Here is a 16,045-nt window from a genome sequence, read left to right on the forward strand (position 1 = left end):
GACGGGCGTCCTTTTAATGACGAGCCACTATCTTGTGAGTGACTTGTGATTGATGAGGTACGCCTCGTCATTTTTGAGATGGGCGTCCTTTTTAATGACGAGCCACTACATGGTGAGTGACTTGCGATAGATGACGAGGCCTAATATTTGACTGTCCTTTCTTTTTTAGCAAGCTAAGGACGCGGCTAGGGCGTCAGGGAAGAAGAAGGGGACGACTCTGTCCCAGCTGAAGAAGAGAGCTGTGCCGGCTGGCTCGGAGACTCCGAGTACCTTCAAGAAGCCAAAACCCCTACCTCGCCGTCTCGTGAAGAAAGACGAGTCGAAGGTTGCTGAGGGGGGATGCCCTGATGACGAAGAGATGGGCGTGGACAAGCCGTCTCTGGTGGTGGACTTGGTGGAGGACCCTCTTTCGGGAATCCCGGCCGACGTCCGCTCTCAGATACCGGCGGAGGTGGCCCGCCGAGCTAGGTCTTCGGGCGGTAAGTATTATTCGAACGTCGTTCAGACGTATCGAGCCTCCTCTGGCAGTTCTTCTTACTCTCCGCGTCATCCTAAGGCCGTTGTTTTTCCTATAGCCAAAGACAAAGGGAAGGATGCAGCTGCTGCCGAGGATGAGAACGTACCTGCTACTCCCCACTATTCGTCAAAGGATAGGGTGGCTATATGCCGCAAGGTTTTTAAGGCCGTCCCCGCAGAGTATGTTGCTTCTCTTCCTGGCCGCAAGACTGACGCCCAGTTTGGTGCGATCCAGGCCACTCTTCTCGACGTAAGTCTATTTCCAACTTGCTTGTACTTGTCTTCCCTTTTAGAGTCATTTACTAATATGTAGCTTCTTCTGCAGTTGTTCTGCCGCATGGAATTCTGCAAGAGCTGGAAGACCCGCACTGCTGAGGAGCTCAAAGCTCAGGTGGCTGAGTCCACCCACCATGGTGACTATGCGTTCAAGTCCATTGAAGAGGTCCGCCTGCAGATGCAGACGACCATAGACCTTCAAGCGAAGGAGGTGGCTGCGTTGAGATCTGACAAGGCCGAGCTGCTTAAGAAGATCTTGGCGCAGGACAAGGACATGGTGGCAATGGTCGAGGAGGCCAAGACAGCGGCGGCGGAAATACGGGCGCTTCAGGACCAGTTGCGGGAGTACCCTCAGGTCAAAGAGGCGGCTGAGGAAGCCGAGCATCTTCGTGGGGAGCTAGAGACGGCCAGATCGCAAGTTCGCACCTTGCGTGAGCGTCTTCTGGAATCCTATGATCAGGGGGAACAAGCGACCAAGGACGCTGTTAAGCACGCCTGGGAGAGCCACATGTCAGAGTATGATCTTGGGTGGTTCCAGCGGCGAATGGAGCACAGTGCCGCTGTGTTGGCTGCTGAACGTCTTGGTCAGCCGCCCCCTGAGTTTGTATCATCTGATGACGAGGACGATGCGGCCGCCCCCTGATTTGCTTCCTTTCCTATTTTTTTAAAATTTTATTCAAGCGTTCCCGTGCCTAAGGGCAAAAACAATTATGTTGTAAAGTTTTGGCGCTGATGGCGTCTGTATCATTGTGCCTGCTGAGCACACAACAATTCTCTTTCTTTTTCCTGGTCAAGAATTCTGAGCTACTTTCACACGCTTTTCTACGGGCGTTGTTTTATAAGTAAATAGGTTTTTTGATGTTTCTCCTATCTCGCATTTACTTGCTCTTCATAATTTGATTATTCCTTAATCAATAGGCTTAATAGGCTTAATCAATAGGTATGATTGCCAAGGTGCATCCGAGTGTACACTAAGCACGTTAATGCCGCAGGCAACTGAGTAGGCGCTAGGCCCTACTTTGGTCGTCACTTTCTTTGGCGAGCGTGTCTATAACGATATTGATTGGCGCAAGTCAATCAACAGGTATGATTGCCGCTAGACATGCTCGTCAAATGGACTGTACAGCCAAACGTTCGTGCCGCCGCGCTTTTTAGCAAGCAACCTTTGTTTCGAAGTTAATCGTGCCGCTGAACTTTTGAGCGGACAACCTTTGTTTCCAAGTGGTTGGTGCCGCTGGCAACTGAGCATGCGCTAGGCCCTACTTTGGTCGTCACTTTCTTTGGCGAGCGTGTCTATAACGATATTGATTGACGCAAGTCAATCAATAGGTATGATTGCCGCTAGACATGCTCGTCAAATGGACTGTACGGCCAAACGTTCGTGCCGCCGCGCTTTTTAGCAAGCAACCTTTGTTTCGAAGTTAATCGTGCCGCTGAACTTTTGAGCGGACAACCTTTGTTTCCAAGTGGTTGGTGCCGCTGGCAACTGAGCATGCGCTAGGCCCTACTTTGGTCGTCACTTTCTTTGGCGAGCGTGTCTATAACGATATTGATTGACGCAAGTCAATCAATAGGTATGATTGCCGCTAGACATGCTCGTCAAATGGACTGTACGGCCAAACGTTCGTGCCGCCGCGCTTTTTAGCAAGCAACCTTTGTTTCGAAGTTAATCGTGCCGCTGAACTTTTGAGCGGACAACCTTTGTTTCCAAGTGGTTGGTGCCGCTGGCAACTGAGCATGCGCTAGGCCCTACTTTGGTCGTCACTTTCTTTGGCGAGCGTGTCTATAACGATATTGATTGACGCAAGTCAATCAATAGGTATGATTGCCGCTAGACATGCTCGTCAAATGGACTGTACGGCCAAACGTTCGTGCCGCCGCGCTTTTTAGCAAGCAACCTATGTTTCAAAGTTGTTCATGCCGCTGGGCTTTTGAGCGAACAACCTATGTTTCAAAGTTGTTCATGCCGCTGGCACGTATTATGCTGTACTGGTCGGCCAGCGGCTTGCTTATATTAGGAGGGGAGTTGGATAGGTGATCAGCCTACAACTTGGTGCTAATCTGGGCCACTTCTTAGGCTTCAAACAATTAGTCTTGCTGAGTTTTTGCTAATCTGGGCCACTTCTCAGGCCGTCATACAATTAGGCTTTGGTTATGCATTGGAGTGTATATGTTTATATTCATTGTGCGAACAATAAATATTACGAAACAAATAGAGTAGTATTATTTATAACTTTGCAAGGCGAATTTAGCCGGTTACAAAAGTAATTACTACCCTACTATGACCATTAGAGGCCGCCCCTTGGGCAATGGATCGTGGTAAGTAAGACAAGGCTTAGCACATATCTAGAAGAAATATTTCTTGAGGTTGTCGGCATTCCAAGTGCGTGAAATAGGGCGGCCTTGCATGTCTTGAATGCGGTAGGTTCCATCTCTAACTTCATCATAGATCTCGTAAGGTCCCTCCCAAGTGGGCGTCAGCTTACCTTGTTCATTTGCTCGTCCTGTGGACTCCATTTTTCTGAGGACAAAATCTCCCACTTTGAGCACTCTATTAGAGACTCTCTTGTTGTATTCTCTTGCCATCCTTATCTTGTACAGCTGTTGTCTGAGCGCTGCATTTCCTCTAACCTCGGGCAGAAAGTCCAAGGCTGCTTTCATTGTCTCCCAGTTAGCATTTTCGTCATACAGCATGACTCTCAACGTTGGCTCGCACATTTCTATGGGTAGGACAGCCTCGGCGCCATAGGCTAGCAAGAAGGGTGTTTCACCGGTTGAATTCTTAGCCGTGGTGCGGATGGACCATAAGACATTTGGCAGCTCATCAGCCCATAGACCTTTGGCTTCGTCAAGCTTCTTTTTAATTCCTTCAGAGATAATTTTGTTGAACGCCTCAACCTGACCATTGGCTTGGGGTCGTCCGACTGATGCAAAACAGGTGTGTATACCGTGATCTGCCAGCCACTCTTTCAGCTTAGGCGTCTCAAACTGGGGCCCATTATCGAAGACGATAGCCTGTGGAATCCCAAAGCGAGTCATGATGTTCTTCCAAATGAATGCTCTCACATCAGCAGTTTTTATGTTTTTGAGCGCTTCTGCCTCCACCCATTTGGTGAAGTAATCTACGGCAACGATGACATAACGCCTTCCTCCTGGTGCGGTCGTGAATGGGCCTAGGAGATCCATCCCCCATTTAGCAAATGGAATTGGGCTTATAATGGGCGTCAGAACTCGTGCCGGTTGATGTATTAGGTGAGAAAAGCGCTGACATTTGTCACACTTCTTGACCAGTGAGATTGCGTCCTCCTTAAGGGTCGGCCAGTAATAGCCGGTTCGAAGTGCCTTTTCAGCCAAAGCCCTTCCACCAATATGCGAGCTGCACAACCCCTGATGAAGGTCTTCTAAAATTTCCTGCCCCTTCTCAGGTGTTACACATCTTAACAAAGGACGGGAGTAGGCCTTTTTGTAGAGGGTGCCGTTCCACATTTCAAACCAAGAACATTTCTTTTGAAGTTTTGCCGCTTCCCTTGAGTCTTCGGGCAAGACTCCATTCATTTTGAAGTTTACTATGTCATCCATCCATGTGGACGTTCTGTCAAGAGTTTCCACTTCCATTTGCTCAACACTTTTGTGCTCTTTTACCTCCCAGAACACGTGCCGAGGGGTATCACAAGACGCGGAACTTGCCAACTTTGACAGGGCATCAGCTTGGTTATTTTCCGAGCGAGGGACTTGCCTTACTTCAAAACTTTTCAGTGGCTCTACTTCCTGATGGACGGCCTGCATGTATTTGACCATAGTCGGATCCCTAGCTTCGTAGGTCCCATTAACTTGGCTCACAATCAGTTGGGAGTCAGATAGTGCTACAATCTCCTCGGCGCCTGCCGCCTTACACATTTTAATGCCACAAAGCAGGGCTTCATATTCGGCTTCATTATTTGACGCCTGGAAGTTAAATCGCATAGCATATTCAAAAGTATCTCCTTCTGGGGAGTGACAGATTATCCCTGCTCCACATCCATTCTGTGTGGATGAGCCGTCTACATACACTGTCCACACTGTGCTTGTATTCTTGGCAAAGTCTGGCCTCGTCATTTCAACAATGAAGTCGGCACATGCCTGCCCCTTGACAGCTTTCCTCGGCTCATAGGTGATATCAAAGGCGTTCAGCTCTATTGCCCAATTCAGCATTCGTCCTGACGCCTCCAGCTTTGTGAAGGGCAGTTTGAGCGGCTGATCGGTGTAGATCACTATTTTGTGAGCTAAGAAATAAGGACGGAGCTTTTTGCTGGCCATGAACAGAGCTAAGCCAAACTTTTCCACTGTAGGATATCTAACTTCAGCATTTTGAAGAACATGACTGACAAAGTATACCGGCATCTGTATTCCCTCCCTCTCTGTCAGTAGAACGGCACTCAACGAGTGCTCGGACACGGCGAGATACATGTACAAAGTCTCTCCTAGCAAGGGACTAACAAGACGAGGCAAGGTGTGTAAGTGCTCCTTTAATCTGACCAATGCCGCCTCGGCCTCGTCCGACCATTCAAACTTGGCCTTCTTTCTGACAGACCTAAAAAAGTAGTGGCACTTGTCTCCAGCCCTGGAAAGGAATCTGCCCAGGGCGGCCAAGCAACCTGTGAGCCGCTGGACCTCCTTCACTGTCTTTGGTGAGCTCATATCAATTACTGCCTGGATTTTGTCTGGGTTGGCTTCAATTCCTCTTTCATCAATCAAGAAACCTAAGAATTTGCCTGCCGTCACCCCGAACACACACTTCTTAGGATTCAACCTCATGTTGTAAGCTCGAATAGTCTCAAATGTCTCTCTGAGATCAGTTATATGCGCCGCCCTCAGCTTACTTTTTACGATCATATCGTCAATGTAAGCTTCAATATTCCTGCCGAGCTGCTTAATGAACACAGTGTTAATAAGACGCTGAAAGGTGGCCGGTGCATTTTTTAACCCAAACGGCATCACCTTGTAGCAGTAAAGGCCTTGTTCAGTAACAAATGACGTTTTCTCCTGGTCGTCAGGCCACAACGGAATCTGGTGAAACCCTGAGTAGGCATCCATAAAGCTCATCATGGCATGCCCCGCTGTAGAGTCGACGAGCCGGTCAATCTTGGGCAATGGGAAACTGTCCTTTGGACATGCCCTATTGAGGTTGGTGTAATCAACACACATTCTCCAGGTACCATTAGGTTTTTTGACGAGGACCACATTAGCAACCCAGTCGGGGTACTGACTAGGCCTGACGAACCCAGCCTCCATCAACTTCTGTATTTCCGCGGCTGCCGCCTGATTTCTATCTTCCCCATGGTTCCTTTTCTTCTGACGAACCGGTTTAAAGTTTGGGTCCACATTCAGCTTATGGACGGCCACAGCAGGGTCAATACCCGGCATTTCGTCCACCGTGAAAGCAAAGATATCTTCAAATTCTCTCAAAAGGTGGACCAATTCTGCCGCCAGCGGGTCGTCAGGAGAAATCCCGATAGGCACTACTCTGTCAGGTTTGTCTGTGTTTAAAACCACATTGAAATGGGCCCCAACAGGCTCTGGGCGTCTCTCTTCCATGTGCCCTGCTGAGATAGTTAATGTTTCTTTGACGACCTTGGGTTGCGTGTCGCCACATTTTCGTTTGTTGCTCGACGTCCCTTTCTCTTCACCCGTCCCCCATGCTTCTGGACTCAAGGTGGTTAGGTAGCAATCTCTAGCTTGTTGCTGGTCACCATGTATAGTGCTGACGCTCCCATCGTCACAAATGATCTTAAGAAGCATCAGATGAGTCACAATGACAGCCTTTGCCCTGTTCAACGTGGGACGCCCCAAGATGATGTTATATGCCGTCAGATCTTTCACTATGAGAAAACGGACATCCATTTGCCGAGATTCCTTTTTATTTCCCATCCTCAGAGGAAGGGTAATTATGCCGACTGGGTGGATGACACTACCTCCGAAGCCTATAATGGGATAGTGGATTTTCTCAATTTTTGAGGGATCATGTTGCAGCCGATTCAAGCACTCTAGACTAATTATGTCCGACGAACTTCCTGTATCAACCAAAATACGCCTAACCCTTAGGTTAGCAACTTTTAACTCAATTACCAAAGGATCGTCATGCGGGGTGGAGATTTTCCCACGGTCGGCCTCGCCGATTTCAACTTTTGGAAACGGGTCAACTGTGGCCTTGCCGGACAGCATCACTTGTCCCAATCGCTTGGCATAATCCTTCTGGCCCCTCATGGTCGGCCCGCCGGCGGCCAATCCTCCTGAGATGACTGCCACGCACTCTGGGTCGGTACGATTCCCATCTTCCTCCGAGGGAGGGGATTTGTTTTTCTTGTAGAAGGGTTTGCCAGAACCTCCCGTGTTCCTGCTGATATAACTTTTTAAGAACCCCTTGGTGGCTAGGCCATCCAATGCCCTTTTCAAGCTCTTACATTCATTGGTGTCATGCCCAATGTCACTGTGAAAGTGACAGTACAGTTTGGGGTCCCTACTTTCTGGTGGTGACTTCATGGGAAATGGACGATCAATGTCATATTTGGACCCGACGTCCATCAGGATTGTGTACATGTCTGTGTTATACTCGAAACGCTCCCGATCATAAGTTCTGGGCCGTTTCTGACCTGCCGCTCCGGGGGCCCTGTCTGATTCTTTTGCAATAGCCCACGTCCCGTTAGGCCGGTTCTTCTTTTCAAATTTCTCCTTTTTTGCCGCTAGCTCGGCGGTATCACTTCCTCTGGGGTCTTTCGGGACGCTGCAAATCTCTGTTGCATGAATGAAGGCCTCCGCCTCATCCAGCACTTCTGCCATTGTTCGGACGCTTTTCTTTACCAGATCAAACTTGAAAGAGCCCTTTTTAAGCCCTCGAATGAAGTTATCGAATGCAACACCATCTGGCAAATCCGGAATTTGCCCTGCCTCTAGATTGAATCTCTTCACATAACTCCTCAGGGACTCGTCCTTCCCTTGCTGAATCCTACTCAGATGCATGCTCGTCTTCTTCTCTTCCTTGTGAGCCATGAACCGAGTAGAGAACAATAGCTCGAGCTCCGAAAAAGAGCGAATAGTTCCGGCTGGAAGTCTCTCGAACCACTTAGAGGCTACTCCTTTGAGTGTGCCCGGGAAATACTTACACCAAGTTGAGTCAGTTGTTCCTTGGACATACATGTGATGCCGGTAAACCAAGAGGTGCATGTCCGGATCTGTGGTACCATCGTAAGCATCAATGTTGGGCGGCTTGACTTTGGGTTCCCTCGGGGCTCTCATGATGGAGTCTGCAAAAGGGGTGGTGTGCCCTAGGGCCATGTTGGACACCCCCTCCTGAATGTGATATACAGGGTCTTGACGCCTGGAGTAAGGTAGCCGCAGGGAGGACTCGCGTCCGCGAGTTTGACGGGTTGGACGGGTGGCCCCTGGACGTGCCTGGCTCAGATGCGTATAAGTTGGATGAGGGAGAGGTCTATCCGGCATGACGGGGGTTGACCCAGTGTCAGAAAGTTCCGACTCAGAGTCGGGCAACTGCTCTGCGCGTGGCTGCTCACGTCCTCGGGACGTTTCTCCGATCAGCCGCCGTGGCATTCGGCGTGGTAGGTAAGACATGGTCTGATTTGGCTGACTTGTTGGCGGCTGTCTCCTTAGGTCCTCGCCTGTCAGCCTGGTCCAGACATTTGGGGGGCGCAAAGAAAGTGTTGGCCTATTGCTTGCCGGCCTCTCATGATTTGCAGCCACAGCAGTGGTGTAAATCAGCATACTCTTCTGTACCTCAGCATTAACTGTCTTCCCTACATCAGCTTGGAACTCAGCCAAAATAGCCCGAAGAGCACCCACAGAGACAGGAATATCAGGGTTCTCCTCTATTACCGTATCCACCCGAGGATCCAGGTGTCCTCCAGGAGGGGTGCGATTGGCCTGGTCGTCCTCCTCGCTGAGCACCTCTACCTCGGCAGTGTGACGAGGGGTGTGCCCGGCCGCAAATGTACGTGCGGCATCTTCAGTGATTCTTGTGGCCGGCGTATGATGTTCAGTCGGCATTTCTCTTTCGAGGGGTGGCCGCTCTACGCGTGTAGGCCGCCCAGCATCGTTGTCCTGTCGTTGATCTTCCATGTTACCGTACCTCCCCACAGACGGCGCCAAATGTTGTGGGGTTTTTCCGGTGAGATACCTTGGAGGTTTCTTGGTAACTTTTACAGATTAAACAAGATTGTATTTTTTATAGAGAGAGAAAGTAGAGAGAAGGCAGAGCAGCAATTGCTCTAGAATGTATTGATTGTGACCCCCTTTTTCTAGGGAAGTGGGAATATTTATAGTACTAGGTTTTTGGGGGAATGACCTAATATTCCCCTTACATGATTGGCTGGGGAATGGGAGGAGGACACGTGTCCTTTCTCCTTACAATTCTCTGGTCTCTTTTGGCAATAGTGGGCTGTTTGGGCCTATTGTGCTTAGTCATTCACTTGGGATACATACTAATTAAGCCCCTTTCCAGGTATAGGTTTTATACATACATTTATACACACTTAAATACATACATTGTAGATACCTAGATTAATACTCATGCCTCGGAGTAGACTTCGTATGATTTCTGCTTAGGGGGCGCAATACGTGCCATGTGTCACGTCCTCATTGGTACACGAAGGCACGGTAATTTTGCCCACAACACTAGGCACCGAAATCTTTGGCGCCCAGCCCTAGGCGGTGAAAATGCCTGGGGCCATCTTATCTCGGGATTCTTTTTGGATCCGTATCTTAAAATCTATCTTTCCACACACCCTTTTCCTATAAATACAACCTCAAAACCGACGTGAAGACACACACACTTTCATAACCTGAGTATTGACTCTAGCCTTAAGCCTAAGCCTCACGCTGCGAAATTGATCCGGCGTTCTGTCGCAATCGACCCAAAAGTCGAACAGAACGCGTCCTACCCCTTGTAGCTTGATGAATTAAGCCTAAATACTGGAACATTGCTTAGAAACCCGAGATTCGTTAAATAAATGGAGAAATAGCAAAGTCAAGTGGTTAGTTTTCTGAGAACCACAACGCACCTCTCAAGGGTGCGTTGTAATGTGTCCCTCGTATGATTTAATCGCTTTCATCACCCTTTTATAAAATTGTCAAACTATTAACTTGATTGATCTATCATGCCTAATAAGATAATACCTTGGACAATTGAATTATCATGCTAGGTACCTTAAATCAATCTAAATAAGATAATCACGATCGATTTAGTATTATGTGTTGCATATTGCTAAAATCAATTCAGAATAGTTTAATAGTTTAACGCATGTCCCTTCAATTATTTATGCTGAGCTAGTAAGGATAACCTGCCTCTGGAGTATTATCGATGAGCACTCCTCTCGGTAGCTACAGTCCCTCAAACTCTCATTCTCTGCCCTGCGGGTGTACGTTGAGCGATCCCCACACCAGGGATCACAAGGGAACCTATGACCGTCGTGGTCGAACATAATTGCACTCCCTTTATGTCACGATAACCGGGTTTTGTCAGTTTTTCTCATTGTCGTTAAAAACTGAATGGCGACTCCTATATTACTAGTTGATTTGGTGTAAACTCACAGGAAATCTAACTACACTTGATCTGACGACGTCACGCCCACGAGGGACGAGGTCATGCATTAGCCTCGTGCTTTTTCGACCCCCTCACACTGGGAGGTGGGCTGTGGTCCGTGTGCTTGTGTGTGTGTGGCCGGTCAAGGCTTATTAGTCTTGGTCGGTTACATCATTAATACAATAGGTTATTGTATTTTCCACAACACACAATTCCATACACACTCAAACCCTAGAGACTCAGAGAACCCTAATTCTCTCTGTGCCTCCAAAGTGAGTTCTTCCCAAAAGCAAACTATCTTGATCGATTGTCTAAACTACGATGATTAAGACGGATCTGATCGTGTCGGTGAACCAAGTAGAGGAACGACAAGTGGAGTTCTAAGTTCGTGTTCGTTGATAGATTATCGTGGAAAACACGATTCAAATGTAAGTATGCTTAATCTGTGCTTTATACATGCTTCATGGCTTTGGGGATTGTTTTCGCACATGTTATTATGTTTAACTGTATTCCCCTACACACTGTATGCTAGACATCCCGTACTATAGCATAATCATAATAACTTGCATACGCAACACTCATACATGCATACTAATATGAACAACATGCTTGACATAATTCAATGATTATAAAAGTCCATAACATGATAGTTCAACAGAATCTATAAAGCATAAATCAATTCATAACATGCTCGTTCACATAGATTCAATAAATAATTCTCACATGCTTGTCTACACATCAAACATGAATTCCCAACACATAAGTTCACATGATTCGCATTCGGTACACTTTATAAAGGCCTCAAGTGATGGGTGGTCACCCTAGTCTTGTACGTACCTGGAATACCTAAGTACGGGGGCCACTATGCAAATCATGACTCACTAGAAATCAACTCCTATAAACACAAAGGAGAAACTTGATTATTAATCATGTTTACTAAATTTCCAGCAACTATTTAAGAAACTAAAATCCTTGGTTTAATTAGAAATTAATCGTTATTCATCAATTTAATAGTCTCAAATAGTCAACTCAAGTCCTAGCATAAAACATTGACTTTTTAGCTTTAAAAATCATTAAAATAAACCCTTTAAAGCTTAATAGCAAATCTGAAAAATTTAAGTTGATTCCCATAATTTAAATCGTCATTAAATTATGTGAATCAATCGCTTGAACAATCGGAATTAAAATCCCACTAGTGGATCATTAATAAAATCATGTTTTGACCTTAAAAATTGACACTTTAATTAACCTTTAAATCTGAAAATTATAATTCTTTTGAATCAAAACCAATCTCATCAATTCGAATACTCAATATTAAAACACGGTGTTCATAACCGTTCCAATCAATTTAAATAATCCAAATAATAAATAATCACAATTAAATAATTAAAACAATTTAAAACTGAAAATTGAAAATTTGAAAGTATACAATTTGATTATCAACAATCAACAACACAAACACACACAACAATTGATGTGTTGTGTGTGTGGGCCGCGACGGAGGCAACAACACACGAGCACGGTACCCGCACGAGCAGCGCGCAACACAGCAGCAACACAACGCTGCGTGTGTGCGAGTGGGCGAGGGCGTTGGGCGCTGGGCGAGAGGGAGAGGGGCACGAGAGGTGCGTGATACAGCAACAACAGTGAGCAGCGACGAGTGCTCGACTGCGGGCTGCGAGGGCGAGGGAGAGATGCAGCGAGGGTGTGTGGGGGTGCGCGTGAGGCGCGGCTGGCACACGGGCAGGCACACAAGCACGAGCTCGTGCCTTGGGGCTGAAGCAAATTAACGAAAGAGGAGAGAGAAGAGAGAAAAATCAGAAATTAAGGTTGGGGATCTCATTAAGGGGACGGGTATTTATAGGTTCTCATCCCTTCATGGGCTAGATTTTAGGGTTTAAAGTTGGGCTTGCTTGCGGGCTTGTTTAATATTAATTCCTTGCAAGCCTTGTTGGGTTTGATCATGGAATTTAATTGGGCTTTGATTAAATTAAATTCGTTGAATTTATTTAATAAAAATACGGTTTTTGTAAATAATTAATAATTAAATTAATTGAAATAAAAACACATTTAATTCCCATTAAATGAAATTAAATTCATAAAAATTCCTATAAATATATAATAAAATATATTTATAAATTCCGAAAAATACGAGGTATTATAGGTCACCCGCGTGTATATATATATATATATATATATATATATATATATATATATATATATATATATATATAATTATATATATATTGTTAGGTTATGATACATATAATTGAATATAAATCATGCGGAAAAACCATAAAGCCAGGAATACAAATTAATTGACACATAACAATTAGCATAATTTAGGACACATACACTTTATAGCGTGCCCTCCCTAGCTGCGCCCGAACCGAACAAGAACAAGCCTAGGACTCCAAATGTCGTCGCTCCGTAGATAGTCCACAGCACGTTCGGATCCGCCTTAGATTTAATTAACTAGAATTGCACCTAAGGTTCTATGAATATTTTCGAATATTATGGCAAATATAATACTTTGTTTTAATCCTTAAAGCTATATGTATGATTGAAATTTATGTTGTCATAAATTTGTGAATGCCATCACATATTTATAGAGTAGGAATATGGAATTGGAATTTTACTAGGACTCAAGAATTCTAACTCTATTAGAATTAGAGTTCCCTTAAACTAGTAATTCAGAAAATTAATCTAATCTAATCCTAATTGCTTAAGGATTCGATGCATGCACAAACTCTAACACGCACACGAGCACGGCCCACATGTGTGCAGGCAATGCCCGCGCGCGCGTGAAGCCCATCGCTGCCAGCCCACACGAGCTCGCTGCCTCGCAGCCTTGGTCTCAGCCTTGGCGCGATGGGCCTGGCTTTGTGCTGGGCTTGGCGTTCCTTTGGCTGCTTGTGTCGCGCGCTGGGATTGCTGGACGTGGGTCTGGCTTCGTGTTGGGCCTTCGTCTAGCAAGCTCGTCCGATGCTTATTTCGTACGACGTGCTTCCGATTAATTTTCCGACTCCGGAATTCATTTCCGATTCGAACAATATTTAACATTTCTGATTCCGGAATTAATTTCCGTTTTGAAAAAATATTTAATATTTCCGATTCCGGAATTATTTTCCGATTCCGATAATATTTCTGATTCTGACAATATTTCCATTTCCGGCAATATTTCCATTTCCGATAATATTTTCCGATACGTACCATGTTTCCGTTTTCGGCAACATCTACGACTTGGATAATATTTATATTTCCGATACGATCCATATTTCCGTTTCCAGCAATATCATCATTTCCGGAGTATCCATAATTTGCCTTTTGACGATTTCAGCTCCCACTGGAACCGAGATCCGTCGATTCCGAATATTCATAAATGGAGTATTGAAATCCTTTAAATACTTGATCCGTTCACGTACTATTTGTGTGACCCTACGGGTTCAGTCAAGAGTAAGTTGTGGATTAATATTATTAATTCCACTTGAACTGAAGCGACTTCTAGCTAGGCATACAGTTGACTTGATCTCACTGAATTATTAACTTGTATAATTAATACTGAACCGCATTTATTAGACTTAGCATTGAATGCATACTTGGACCAAGGGCATTATTTCCTTCATATATATATATATATATATATATATATATATATATATATATATGGACCCCTATTCAATGCCAAAGGTACGTGATCTCATATATATATACTACTAATATTACTAACTTACAAAAAATAACTCTTAGTAATATATACCCCCATTCAATGCCAAAGGTACGTGATCTCACCGCATAATCTAACTTAGCATCGGAAGGGTAATTCTCGGATCACCCCCGATGCTAGTTAACCACTTCGTTGTGCAGGATACAGTCAGCATCGAGTAGCGGAGACAAGTCAACCTTACACAGTTCTAAATCCCCAACTGGACAGTAAGGATGTTTTGTACCACATTGGTAAAATATCATCCTTAATCCTTTATATATTGGGGGTTGGTAATATTGTTTGTTTGATAAAGTAGAAGAGAGATCTTATTGGGCACACACACACACGTACGTAGGTTAGGCCGACTCTGGTCGGCCTCAGACGTGGGGTGGGTTGTGGGCATACATATTCTTTTTGGTAAATAATCATCTGTTTGGATTGTCATTATTACGAAAAATCTTATGAACGTTACAATATTGACTATTGTGAACGTTGGGAATTGATTATTGAGCATTAATCTCTCCTTGTAACTTCCCTCTTTTGACTATTGATTTTCCCATCAGCTTAATTGTATAATCAAGACTTGATCAATCACCTAACCTCTCAACATGCTAACACATTCGTCTTCTCTCAAAAAAACCTCTTTCGTTTTTGGGCAAGTATTCTGGTCTCCAATTGAGTCTTGTGAGTGCACACAAACCTTGATGTCGTGTTAACCCTACAGGACAACCGCAAGCGTTCTACTGCACCGGGGTAGCGCAAAACTGTCTTTAGAGCAGTGGTTCGGCCACGACGCGACAATTGTTCTAAATCGTTCACTTCGTTCATCACAACATCGAGATAAGTCTTGGATATAGTTTGAGTTTCTTTTACCCATTTGAAATTCACTTATAAATTTTTTATATATGCATAATGCAGTTTGAGGATACTATGAATTTCATTATATATGCAGTTTAAGAATGACATTGGTTAACAACAATATGCAATCTAAATTTTTGAGTAATTAACACTATTTGTGTAAAACTTTAGTTTATGTATATATTTTACTTATAACTTATAAATTTTTTAAGTTGCAATTGAATATTGAGTTACGAAGTCGAAATATATTTTGAAGGAAAAAAACACATTTAATCCTAACACTTTAAAACATACAAACTTCAAGTTACTATTGCAGCAATAGTGTGCTGCCGATTTTGCCCCCACCTTTCAACCTTAATTACTGGATTTTCCCATGACGTTGGATGGTGCCACGTGTTCCATCAGCCATCTGCCTGGTTTGCTCCTCTTTGTTTTCCATTTCTCTTTCCTCGACTGAGATCTTCTTCCCCTCCCATTTTCTAGAAACCCTAGCTCTATCTCCGCAATCTCCACAATCTCCATCGCCCCCTTCACCTATCTCCTTCCATCATCCTGGATTTTCAGATCGTCAATCCCCGTTTTTCTTCAAGAGGATGTTGTTTTATGGTGATCAAAGGCCACGTTCGAGGATTTTGAGAAGGAGTCCGACATTGATGCATTCGAATGTGATAATCGATTGTTTTCTATGGTTTTGTTATTAATTTTGCTATTTTTGGTCAGTTTAACTCACTACCTCCTTCATTTTCAACCCTAGCTATCCGCTCTCATGTGACGAATCGGTTGATTCTTAATTCGCCTCTTCAACAATCAGCACCCAGGTTCTTCATGATTATACTCTCTCAAACAAATTCTCCGCTGCGAAAACCGTTTGAACCCTCGAATCTCAGGTCTGAGTTTTTATTTTTAATTAGTGTATACGTATTTGACATTTTAATTCATCAATTAAGATAATTTATTTGGTCTATTTCCAGTGATTTTGAATTAAGGGTTCTTATTTTTATCTCTTTTCTAATTCAATTTCATTAATGTTTTGTTTTATAGCGTTGTGATTTTAAGGTTTCTGAGATTTTAAGCTTGTAACATTTTCCTACTTCATTTATTTTTGTTTTGGTGCAGGC

General features: G+C 44.6%; 1 protein-coding gene across 1 annotated transcript; it reads left to right on the plus strand.

Annotated features, from left to right (window-relative positions):
* The first annotated feature begins 258 nt into the window (after nucleotides 1-258).
* LOC130463766 (uncharacterized) lies at nucleotides 259-1,573 on the plus strand. Its single transcript, XM_056832992.1, has 3 exons — nucleotides 259-479; nucleotides 576-766; nucleotides 842-1,573. The coding sequence occupies exons 1-3, from the start codon at nucleotides 359-361 to the stop codon at nucleotides 1,433-1,435; spliced, it is 906 nt and encodes a 301-aa protein (XP_056688970.1). The 5' UTR covers nucleotides 259-358; the 3' UTR covers nucleotides 1,436-1,573.
* Nucleotides 1,574-16,045: the final 14,472 nt, after the last annotated feature.

This window comes from Spinacia oleracea, chromosome 6 (genome assembly GCF_020520425.1).
Source record: "Spinacia oleracea cultivar Varoflay chromosome 6, BTI_SOV_V1, whole genome shotgun sequence".
Taxonomy (NCBI): Eukaryota; Viridiplantae; Streptophyta; class Magnoliopsida; order Caryophyllales; family Amaranthaceae; genus Spinacia; species Spinacia oleracea.

Excerpts from the sequence above, each read along its gene's own strand:
- LOC130463766 (XM_056832992.1), top strand. The coding sequence starts at position 359 with ATGGGCGTGGACAAGCCGTCTCTGGTGGTGGACTTGGTGGAGGACCCT. Across the intron at positions 480-575 it reads CCGAGCTAGGTCTTCGGGCG|CCAAAGACAAAGGGAAGGAT; the intron begins GTAAGTATTATT and ends TTTTTCCTATAG. Across the intron at positions 767-841 it reads TCCAGGCCACTCTTCTCGAC|TTGTTCTGCCGCATGGAATT; the intron begins GTAAGTCTATTT and ends CTTCTTCTGCAG.